The 13,087-nt window shown below is 38.5% G+C and overlaps 1 protein-coding gene across 4 annotated transcripts in view; it reads right to left on the bottom strand.

Moving 5' to 3' along the window:
• Nucleotides 1–11,416: 11,416 nt before the first annotated feature.
• LOC117555201 (capping protein, Arp2/3 and myosin-I linker protein 3-like) overlaps nt 11,417–13,087 on the bottom strand; it is a 29,688-nt gene continuing 28,017 nt past the window's right edge. For 3 of the 4 annotated variants that reach the window (XM_034229997.1, XM_034230000.1, XM_034229999.1), the window contains 2 exons: nt 12,835–12,942; nt 11,417–12,006 (listed from right to left, as the gene is read on the bottom strand). In XM_034229997.1, the coding sequence (XP_034085888.1) occupies nt 11,966–12,006; nt 12,835–12,942 (149 nt within the window). In that variant the 3' untranslated portion in view covers nt 11,417–11,965. The remainder of the gene's footprint in view (nt 12,007–12,834; nt 12,943–13,087) is intronic. The other variant, XM_034229998.1, reaches the window with a different exon arrangement.

Below are 13,087 nucleotides of genomic sequence, written 5' to 3'. Positions count from 1 at the left end.
ACACACACACACACACACACACACACACACACACACACACACACACACACACACACACACACACACACACACACACACACACACACACACACACACACACACGTCACATGTCAGAGAGTTTACATCTTTAATTCACCTTTATGAATGAAATAATCTGAAGTAAATGATTCCAAACCTTTTGTTCTTTTATCTTTGAAGCCCTTCCATCTGTCATTCAGACAGTGACCTTTCTGAGGGCAGCAGGAAGTATTCACCCAGCTCAGAGACTTCAGTGGAGACTCAGAGGGCGTGTGGTAAAATACACACTATCGTCAAACCTGGGAATTTACACACATGCAGTCACACACACACACACACACACACACACACACACACACACACACACACACACACACACACACACACACCACACACACACACACACACACACACACACACACACACACACACACACACACACACACACACAACCACACACCACACACACACACACACCACACACACACACACACACACACACACACACACACACACACACACACACACACACACACACAGTCTTTAAACACTCTTCTCCACTAAGATGCATCGAGGTGAGAGCTCAGATTCAGTTTTTCATCAGAAATGAAAGTTTATTCTTGTGTCAAGTAGACTTGACACAAGATGGGCTGTAGACTCTGTACTGCCTCACAGTGGATGCTCACAAATACTGAACTGAGCCGATACAGTATGTCCACAGATATAAGCGCTGGGATACCAGAATAAAACCACCATCATGAAAAAATGCAGGCTGTAACGGGGATAAAAATGTATGTCCATATTTAAGAAGTCTATTGAAACTACCTGATTGAGTTTTGAAAATGGTTTCAAGCTGGTAACTTTATCTCATGTCTGTGTGAACTTTTTAATCAGTGGCAGTTTCATTTTATGTACATATACATTTATTGTACTGTACATGATGCATGAAGCATGTCAAATATGATGCATTACTTTACTATTAAGCCAGTCGGTAAAGTATCTAAATGTGGCTACGTTTTTATAGACTTCAACATTAGGGATACACTCTAATAATACAAATATATAACAATTTTAGCTGATTGTACTTCAGTGCTTTTCCTTAATTTATATTTTAAATGCAGGATTTCTACTTAAGACTACCCTTATAAAGGATTCATAAAGGGTTTATAATTAGGTTATGAATTAGGTTGTACACACTTTATTAATCATTAAGGACCATTTATAAACCAGTTCTAACATAGATCAACACAGGCTCACTATTTGGCAAGATGACTAAGCCTTATATTGGCTACTTAGCGAGAATCAACTCGGTGAACAACAGATACCAAGGATGCTGGCTGATGAAGAAGACGAAGTAAGCTAAGTAGCCAATATAAGGCTTAGCAGTACAGATAGATGTGGGCTCACTATTTGGCAAGCAACTGGTCACAGTTGCCCTGTTTATCTCATGTCTTATAAAAGCTTATTAATGATTTATAAAGTGTTCACAACCTAATTAATACATTAATTACAAACTATTTGTAAACCCTTTATAAGTCTTATTGTAAAGTGGTACCAAAGATTGTAATACTTCTTCTACTGCCTTTTTGGTGGTTAGGAGAACGCTTTTTGTAAGTGCAAGACCGCCATGTTAACTCACCATGGTCTCCCAATTGCTAATGTGTGAGTATTTATAAAAATGTGAATCTTATTATTTCTTAAATTAAAAAAAATTATATAATGAGTATTGTATACTCCGGGCCCGGGGTTTGTTTCTTCTTAGTGCATTTTAATTTAATGGAGAACACATTGTATGAGAAACATGCACCCAAAACACAATACACTAAATTATAGACATCTCAAAACTGGTTGTTGACACTCGCCTCCTTTGATGGCTTCAATTTCATAATAATACAGGACCACCTTCATTATTTCAGTGATTTCAAATTCCTCCCTGACACCATTGCTCTTCATCAAATAAACCAGTCAACATATGGGGACTGTCGGCCTGCTGACCTTCAGAAATAACTAACATGTCCTAAAAATGGAAACACATAATTGCTGTGGGTTCCCCTTTTTTGTTTGAATCTTTATGGGATGTAGTCTTGGTATCATCCACTCAGATACATCTGCAAATGGATCAGTAAAAAGAAATGTCCAACATTATGAGTAAACCAAATAGTGTTGCTACTGCTGCTGTGATTTCAATATTTCCCCAGTGGGGTTTATTTCTGTTCTTACAAATCAAAGTAGCGCCACATGTGCCTCCACACTGCCCTGCCGCTTGCAGTTTGAGTAAAAATGAGTGAATTAACTTGTCTGTGCACAGCAGAGAGAAATGCACAATACATTTGTCTCAATGTTCCCTTAAAGCTAAATGTGTTCATTCAAACTCTCTGTGTCTTTATTTGGTCTCTCTAAGGAATCAGTGAGTTTATATTGCATTTACAAATCTGATTTGAAGTGTAAACAAAACCTTAAGGGCAACCACACTCATGGAAACAGCTCAAGATGCACAAACAGGATTTGACTATTTCCCTCTGCCGTTAAACAAAAAACAATCTGATGAGCAGAGAAAATATTGAGAGATGAGGAAAATATAAGTATTTGGAGCAAAACAAGTCCTTAAAATAGGTTCTACTCTCTTTATTCGGTTTCTCTTCCCCTCTTTCTCTGTTTTAACCTCTTTATCTGTCCATCATTTGTGTTTCCGGGGAAAGCTTAGCAGCTAAACCAACAGGGCCTCCCATGAGGGTGAGGGACAAAGAGAGGGAGAGACAGAGGAACTTACCTCATACTTCATGCCTAACACACCACCAGCGCTCCTCCATCTGCAGCCACACACACTTTGGTCCCCAGCCACTTACATGCATCTCAGTGTTCCTCACATTCAGGTGGGATCAGGTTTTACAGCCTGATAATGTTCACTGCTCTTCTGCAGCCTTATTTCCAGTCCTGTATTTAAGTAATCAGCCCTTTAGTATCCCACACTGTGATTATCTTAATGGGGAGAGGTAGTGAGTAGTAGATGTGTAGGTTGTATACTGATTGCATTTATATAGTTATTTTCTATACTGTGTGGTGGATTACAATTGTTATATTATGCATTGTGCCTGGCAAAGAAAAACAGTAATTATCAAAGATTTTTAAATAATATGCTGCAAGCACCATCAACTAGATCAGTGGTTCTCAACTGGTCAGGCCTCGGGACCCACTTTTTCATTAGTCAATAGATCGCGACCCAACATTTTGAAACACTCAAATCTATTCAACAAAAAATCGTGCAGTAATTATACGCTTCAGCATACAATATTAATTAAAGTGAGCTTTTTAGAAATACTAACATATAAACACATTCTGGTACACTCTGAGAAGAAAATAAATAAATCTATTACTACCCGACATATTAATAATATGTTATGCCATTGTTTGTTTTTCACTTTGTTCTGACAGCTTGCTGCTCCTCACAGAGAAAAGAGCAAAGAGGAGATAGTCTATGTGAATTACTTTACATTTTGGGTAAGGGTAGATAGACCGGGGGTCATACTTAATGATGTGTTCATTTCTATCAGAAGTTGTACCCATGGATGTATAAAGATTAGTTCTACATCAAAGTTATTTTCCGTGGGGACTTCCGGCAACAATCTTGATGTAGAACTACTCTTTATACCGAAGACAGAAGACACGAAAAAATCAGCAAAGACGTTTTATTGAGAAGATGATCACTACGTGACAGAAGTTTTCAAAACCGTTTATGGTCTCTGGTAATTCCAGTCCAACGGCTACTTCATGCACAGCGTTGGAAAATCGGGCCTTCAAAATCGTTGAGAACCACTGAACTAGATTACATTCAATGTTGTTGTATTGGGATGGAAGCAGAAACATCTAAGACAAGATATCTCAAAACCAAAACAAATAGAAACCTACGTGTTGCTAATGGTAATATGGCTGGGTGATTTGGGTGAAGTGACCCTTCAAACTCGAGCATCTTATTGCCCAAATCCCTCAATGGAAAGCTAACCCCTCACCTTGTAAACACAATTCCATTTTATCCAGTTTTTATCCTCTGAGAAGCTCTTAGGGCAACATGGGGTCATGAAATCAGGGAAAGTCAGGACGAGACTGAACCACAAGCAGAGGTAAGATTGGAACGTTTTTTATGAAGGACACACAAAAAGAAAAAGCGAATGAAAGAGAAGACAGAGTTGAGGACAAGACTGCAGTGTGAGGACAGATGGTGTGCGGTGGAGATTCAGCCTTATCCCACATGTCTTAATCCCAAATAACTCTGATAAGCAGCAGGTTTACATGTCTCACCCCAACCAGAGTCCCTCCCTTTTTTAATGCATTGTTTTAACAATTATGGAATTATTGTTGTTGTTGGTATATATACTGTACTTTTAAATGTTTTCTAAATGTTCTGTTTCTAATGTTTCCATGAAAACTCACAACAACATTTCCTCATTCACATTCAGCCTTGTGGGATTCCTTTTTGCAACACAAGTTAAATGGATGCTTTGAGAGTTCAATCTTCTCATTGAACTCTTGGCAAAAAGAGAACAACCACGTTACCCAAAATGTCAAACTATTAGGTCTTCTGATGTGTTACATTAATATCTCTGTCCACTGTGACTTGAAACATTTCTGTAATAACAGCTGGATGCCCCACAGCTCTATGATTTTGAATTTAGATATCATTTAAAAATAATACACATAGTACGCTGTGAAGTTTTAATTACGATCAAACACTGTTACAGTCTCTTCGACTCTGCAGTAAAATGCCTCAGGGTGCATCGCTCCCTGTTGCTCATCTGACAGCCCTGCTCCCCTTTCTCCTGTTTTTATTACTCAGACATATAATCCATCATCTCAACTGTTAAGATTTAAACTGCCCATTTTATTCTGACTTTGTAGCTACAAGATTATTGATAATTTATTTTAATTCTACCCGTTACTGTGTTGTTTGTGTTTGTGTTTACCCATTCTGCCAACACGTGGTATTTCATTGTGATGGACTTATCAGGCTAATCATAGGATTAGAGCGGATTCTCCCCCTTAAACTGGTGTCAGATGAACATATACCTTCATAAACCATCTCTAATGTTAGTACCTCTATTACCTAACTACCTCCAGCCTATTACCTAGTCTATCCCCACCTCAGATCAATACACACACTCGGTGAATTAATACATATCATTAAGGAAGAATGTTCTTATATTCATGCACGTGCTGCTTCTCTGTATGTCGTCATGGTTATACATTTCATCACACTGATACAATTTCACTCACAGTATGTTTGGCATGGATCCATGAATGAATAAATATTTTGTATTTGCCTTCATCAAAGGGCAAAATGTTGTTCATAGGGCATCATCAACTGCAACCATTTTTATTCATAAAATTCATTTACAACAATAGTGTTGTTGCTCCAGGGCTGTAAATACAGACAGGCGGTTTTAATTGTCTCACTTCACATCAACACTGACACATACAACCAAACATGAAGAATTAGACGGCTTTAATCTTTAAAAAAAACACATAAAATTAGGTAAACAAGAGTGTGGCAGCAGACAGAGAGGTTAAAGGGGATGAGGAGGAGGAAGAGAGGGATGAAGGGATTAAGGTGGTCGATATTTTGGCTACTCTCCCAGACTGAGAGTTGACACAAAATCTGTTAATTCATTCCCCTCTTCCTCCTCTCTCTCTGATTCGTCTCTACACTAGTATCCTCTTGCATTTTTTATATATTTTACTGTAACAAACACCTCATATCCAACATGAATAATCACAGAGCGTTCTTGGAAAGTTTTAACAAGTCTACTGCAGAGAAAGCAGGGAACTGTTACAAATATCCATACATTTAGAGTAATGATGATCTTTAGTTAGTGAGAGGAGGCGTTAACTCGAGGCTCCTCCGCAGAGCACCTGCAGTTATGTTCAGTGCAGCTGCAACATTGTTATGCACACAGAGGACCAACTGCAGCATCTTAGATTAAATTATTCATGCTTGCTTATATGTAAATGCATGCACGTACACATGAGTGCATCAATGTGTGTTCGAGTTCTAAATGTGCCATCAATTATGTGTATTTATAGTTATCTAACAGCTTTAAATGAACATAAAGCTAAAGTACAAATGCAGTGTCGCTTTAAAAAGTAAGTTACCATTGTGTTTCAATTATATGTATATATTGTATAATTTTGTATTTATTATTATTATTATTTCGAAGACATTATAGTTTGTTGTTCTTCTTACAAACACAATGAAGGGTATATCAAGTTAAGTGTAGTTGCTTGGAGATTATGCTTTAACTTTTCTTATTGATAATGGTAATACTTACTGAAGCTTTTTTCAAATACAGTCCTATCCTCACCCACACAGTCAATATTTGCACAGACTTTGGTGATCTCCTGACTTTCCTTCCAACGCCACCATGAGGTGAATATTTGCTGAAATGATTATCTCAGAATCTTGGATGGAATATCATCGGGCCTATGGGTAAACCTGCAAAATACGAGGGAGGCTGTGGGCAAGACACTTCACCTCAAATTGCTCCTGTGGGGATTGTCCACAGTATTGAAAGTCGCTTTGGATAAAAGCGTCTAACATGTAATAATAACAATGAATAAGTCAGCTTTACTGTATTATTTCTTCCTAATTTAAAACCTCGGACACTAGACTGACTTTGAAACCAAATGTTATAATGGTGCAATGGTACATAGAATGAATGCAGACACAAACAAAGAACAACAATAATAATAATAATAATAATACATGACACTTAAATAGCGCTTTTATAGAAAAAAACTTTGTGCAGTTTACATGTCAGCATTGTAAAAAATAGTGCACATGTTAAACAAACCCGAAATTGCCTCAGCAAGCTGACCTTAACATTCAGTTCACATAATCCATACTTTATACACACTTCATGTAAAATCCCTGAATGTGTTATATAGTAAGCTGTATTTGGTCTTCCTCTTCACCTATGTCCTAACCCTGAGATAAAACACTGTTTTCTAGCAAAAAATCCAATCTGAATAGTAACAGAAATAATCATACAACTTAAAATCCATCATCAAATATCCAATTATGAAAATGCGGGGGGCTACACTTCCCCCTGACTGTAATTACATGATATAATGAGATAATCCTGATGAGCTGTGGGCAGCCGCTGTGCAGGTCGTGGGCTCATGTTGATGAGCGGACACACACCTGTGGCTTTGCCTGACGCTGTTTCCGTCCAACAAACAGACTGCGGGCCATAAGGTGACTCCAGAGCAGCGGCCCCTGTCACCCATTAGGGAGACGGTCTCCATGACGACCTGGCTGAACAGCTCGCTCATGACCTTTTGTAGACATGGTTGTAATTACATTAAATTACACTGCATCTTATAATGTCTTCATGAGTCATTACCCATGAGGCTGCTTTGTTACGAATATCATCCAGAGAGCCTGCTGTGAGGATCCACACGAAAACACACTTTCACAGCGGGTTCACGCTCCGACAGCATGGAGATGTTAAATACCTTTATTCAAGGTAAAATGTGTCTAACAGACACGTTTAGTAGTTTTACCAGGAGTAACACTTTTATTTTTCCTACAGTTATTGATCCTGGTCTCACAAGTAATTAAAGGCCTTTTCTTATGACTCACAGTGTTGTGTCTCGTCAAATGTGTTAGTTAGGTTTATGTAGGCCTAGGCCTATTATGTCTGTCATTTCATGTTTTTTCACATCTGGTCATGTCTCGTTTTCCATTTCCTGTTTTATTTTGTACTTACCTCTTGTCTTTCATTTCAGGACCTGTTTCTTCCTCTCCTTGTGTGTTTTCCCGCCATCATCAGCGTCTGCCCCTGATTGTTTCCACCTGTTCCCACTCACCTCAAGTTGAAATACTCCTGTCTCTCCCCTGTCCTGTGTCAGTTCGTCTTGTTTGTTTCCCCGAATGGTCGTGCCATGCCTCAGCTCGGAAAGGATCGCTTTCACTCATGTCAGGTTGTGTTTTGTTGTTAATTTTGTAGGCTTAAGTTTTTTTGTCATGCTTAGTTTTTTCCTCCTTGTGAGCGCTTTTTGTTTATGCCAGTACCTACTCTGTTAAGAGGGATTACCTGATCTTTAGAATAAAAAATAAATGTTGTTACATTCAAGACTTTGTCTCTGGGTCGTGCATTTGGGTTCATCAGTTTGTATCGTGACACACATTGGATCCTGCCGGAAGGAAGAGGAGAGGGTTTGGATCTCAGGATGTTTTGTGTGAGCACACTCATGCACATTTCTGCGGACTGCCTGCATCTTTTCATCGTCACGCATCTTTCTGCTCTACCCACACATGTTCTCTCTTCCCTCGGCCTTTATGTGATCATGTTGCTTGGTAACTGCAGAAGAATGATGAGAAGAGTAGGATGTGTTCGGGTGCTTCCTCTGTGATGTGATGCGTCTTCACATCAGCTGCAAATAATAAGATGTATTGTGGCCCAAATATTGGCTGAGGGAAACTTACTGTGAGTTATTTCTGTTATAATCTCATCTCCTTTTGGATAAGTGTTGTTCAGGAGTGGAAAATTCAGTTTTTACTAAAAATAATAATGCTCTTTCCTCTTTAAGAACATTTGTTGGAATGCTATTGAGCAAGGCATCTAATCTTTAAGATCAGAGCAGCACATGGTACTCTGACCTCAACGACTGTTGCAAGATAATGTGAAGCTTAATTATGCAAAATAAGAACCTATATCAAATATAACCTATACAGAAAGAAACTGAAATATAAATATATTTTCTTTATGTTTGTCTCTGTTGATAGTTTGGTTCAAACATTTGAACTCTCACTACAAAATCTAAATACTTAAAATATCAAAGCTCCAGTTTCTGCAGCTGCTTTCTTGACAATTCATCAATAACAGTGGGAACATTCATTTTGGGGAATATCAATATATATATATCACATATGAGAAGACTCACCCCTGCGAATTCAAGATTACATTTCAGGCAGAGTGGGAGTAAAAGTTAAAACCAACACTGGGGTTATACTTCACTGCACTGTTGTGAAGTTGTACAGACTGCCAACACTACCTTGTTAACTTATCATAAATCTAAATTTGAGATATTAAAATTGCTTGAGGAGAGACTTCCTCACAGCTCACAGTACGCTAAGAGTGGATGTGGGACAAGATATTAAATCATTGATTGTGGATTAATTAACAAGCACATGGAGGATGAATGGTTAAACAGCTCAATTAAACGTCACACATACAGTAGCTTCCTCATCCAAGCAGCAAGTAAATCTAAGGGGAAGAAAATGCTAAATCTAAATGTGCAAGATTCGATGGAGACAGCAATTAGTCTCAGTCTTCTGGAAAAAAATCTGCCAAGCATTTCCACAGAGGCTGATTGCTCGTCAACAAAACAATGACTTGATACAAAAACAGTCTCTTTATCGTTTACATAAACTGCAAAGATTTTCTCACTCTTGCAGTAACTCATATCTGACTCATTACAGCGTCTTTAGAAAAAAGGTCACGGCACGGTTGCTAATGACAACCTGCGAGACTGCTGCTCTTCTGAAACCGTGTGTGTTTCTGTGTGTGTGTGTGTGTGTGTGTGTGTGTGTGTGTGTGTGTGTGTGTGTGTGTGTGTGTGTGTGTGCGCACTTCTCTGTGTTGCTCTGCCTCATTCGTAGGGATCAGTCGCCCCCTGCTGTTTCTTACATTCTTTGACTACTGACTCTATGAGGTTTCCATGCCAACCAGAGAGGTGCATTTCTCTTTGTTAATTGTTTTCATAATAATTTAAGACATAAACGCAAGATATCCTGACAAAGGCTTTGACATACTGTCAACACATTGACACTGGCTCGTTGACAGTTACCATTAAGGCATTAGATTCATTTTCTTGACAATGTCGAAAAATGAATACATCTTTACAACAGGAACTGCTTTCTTATGAACGGCTGATATACACCATGTTTGGCTGGGAAAATTATTATGGGATGGGAAAAAATAGTTTACATTCAGACTAAGTATTCATTTAGCTATTTTTATATGTTTACATGTATGTGTACGTATGTGTGTGTGTGTGTGTGTCTGTGTGTGTGCGTTCTTGTGTGTGTAAGTGTGTACATGTATGTATGTACAGTATGTACAGAATGTATGTATGTCTGTATGTGTCCTCTTCACAAATACATAGGTCCATAATTGTTGGAAATTATACACGATGAATAAATCAATGAAGTTCTCTTATACAAGTACCTTTGTGTTCACATGGACAACACCTTTATAGCTGGAAGGCATGTTGAACGTTTTTGCTCTTGCTTACAATACATATTATACTTTTCACAGACTCTGGGTGTTCTGTAGAATCAGATGATCAGGGGTTTTACTCTACCAGAATGTATAAGAGAGAGGAGTCAGGTATAGCATGTGATATAGCTCTCGGTTAATTTAAATTCTAAGCCTGCAGCCTGGTACAAGGAAGAAACACCAGTCCCTCCAGTTAGTATACCAGCAATCTGTTCTCAGGTCAAATATTGTTCGATCCATCCCATATACTTTTAGCTTTTACCCTTTGGCAGACGATAAAGAGAACCACAATGCAAACCACCGTTTTAGAATATCCAATGTACCTCATCTAACATTTAAATAATGTAGCTTCAAGCAGCATTGGTTTCAATATATTCATGCCGTGCTCTGAGTGATTTTGCAATAGATTGATGATATGATGAGGGCTCATGCAATATGAATCTGGTTCTTATCACTGATTGTGTTATTTGTGCAATATGTGGTTCAGTCAGACAACTCCCATTTTAAATGTTTAGCTGCATATAGTGTGAGTTTGGCATCAAGGCTTAGGCCTCATCATTCCCCACAAATATACATCGAAAATTAGTGATGATCAAGTAACTAGCCCTGGAGCTTACAGGTGGATGCTGGGCTGGTGGTGGGGCAGACAATCAACAGCTTTGCAGAAACTGGGCCGCAGGAGTATTAGCAGGGAAGAGGGTGAGATGGCAAACTGTGCAGCTTAAATAGCGTGCCGGAAATAGGAGAATGTGTTTGGTTGGATGTATGAGAGGGTATGGCATGTCACATGTTTATCGATGCTCGAGTTGAATGATTGAACAAGCTTGCAGTCTTTGCTCCAATAATGAGGTGCTTTAATGTACTGCCACTACTGAGGCAGTGATGTGATTAAACAATATGTGACTTCTGATGTGTGCGGATTTTAAGTTTCAGGCAAATTAACCAAGAAAAATAACTTTTTTCATATAGTGAAATAGCTTTCGGACAGGTGTATTTATGTATTAGCTTCCAGCTCCTATTTTTCTGTAATATGAGAGCGATCTCATGAATCCTCTAATTGTAATATTTTATGAAAAAACACATTAATCCTGGTTGATACAATAACTGCTACAGCAAGACTGATATTTGTTTTTCCGTAAATGTTTTATTCATACAGTGAGGGTGCTCATACATAATATTTTTTTTCTCTATAAAATATATTAACTTTCAGTTCCTGAAAGCCAAACTAGATATAAATCATCAAGTTTCATCTGATAAGAAGCAACTCATTTTCAAGTGTCAACCAAGGCAATTCACTGTATCAGCAGTCAAAAATGCATTGCAGATTTAAGAAATCTGATTCTAACAAAGACATTTTTTTATTTTCTGTTTGGTAAAGCCACTATGCTCCAACACTCGGCCAACGGTCCACCAACACAAAAGACAAGGATCATTTGGGTTATCCTAAAGTAGCAAACACTGTTCAAATACTGAAGCCACAAAAAAGAGTTTTAATGTGAGAGGAAAACCAAGACGCAGTCCGAGTGTTTCAACAGAGGCTGATGCTTTATCATGTCTGTCACACATTTTCTCCCTGAACCTCCCCCTCTTCGTGTCGTTTCCTCGTTGGATTAAATGCTCCATAGTTGTCATGACAACGCTTTGGCCGGACAGCGGGTGAATTTTCCCGGGAATCACAAGAGCTCGCTGTGACTAGAGGCTGAGTCGAAGCCGTCTGTGAAATCAAACCAAGAAAATTATCATTGGCAGGGAGTCTTATCAAAAAATATCACTGAAATTGATCTATGCACGTATATTATATATATATCGAAAGAGCCAGTAACTTTGACGATTTGTTATAAATTGTAACACATTTGTTAACATTACCGGCTCTTTCAATCTTATTTTTTATAACGCTACCTTATTTTTTAACCGTGGTGTACTTGTCTGTTTATATTCTTAATAATATGCAAGTCTAATCTTTGTTTTTGTTTGTTTTATCAGTACATTGCTGCTTTGACGTTGTAAATTACCCACTGTGGGACCAATAAAGGCTTTCTGATTTTGATTATGCTATTATATTTTATATTTAATTTTGTCTGTTGAAATACATTTAATAATCATAATCCACAATAGTAACACATACCGTGGTGTTTGACAATCACACTCTTTGTCATGGAAGACACACACACACACACACACACACACACACACACACACACACACACACACACACACACACACACACACACACACACACACACACACACACACACACACACACACACACACACACACACACACACACACACACAACACACACACACACACACACACACACACACACACACACACACACACACACACACACACACACACACACACACACACACACACACACACACACACACACACACACACACACACACACACACACACACACACACACACACACACACACACACACACACACACACACACACACACACACACACACACACACACACACACACACACACACACACACACACACACACACAAATAGAAACAGAGAGACGTGTACCAGACATGTCCAGTGACTTATTTCTGTTTTGGGGTAGTCTAGGTTTTTTCACAGGGGGTTTGCGATTTGGGGGCTTCTCAACGCTATTAGGGCTTTCCCTGTCAGTGCCTGAGTTCAGTGAGGACAAAAAAACACACAAATGAACAGTTAGATACAGACGCTTTACACACAGATAAACATAAACTCTCAACTTAAATATATGTAGAAGCCTGTTTGATAACTAAGAAAAGTATTAAGTGTGATTGAGAAAATC

This window comes from Gymnodraco acuticeps, unplaced genomic scaffold (genome assembly GCF_902827175.1).
Source record: "Gymnodraco acuticeps unplaced genomic scaffold, fGymAcu1.1, whole genome shotgun sequence".
Classification (NCBI taxonomy): Eukaryota; Metazoa; Chordata; class Actinopteri; order Perciformes; family Bathydraconidae; genus Gymnodraco; species Gymnodraco acuticeps.
This window is presented reverse-complemented; position numbering and strand designations above follow the sequence as displayed.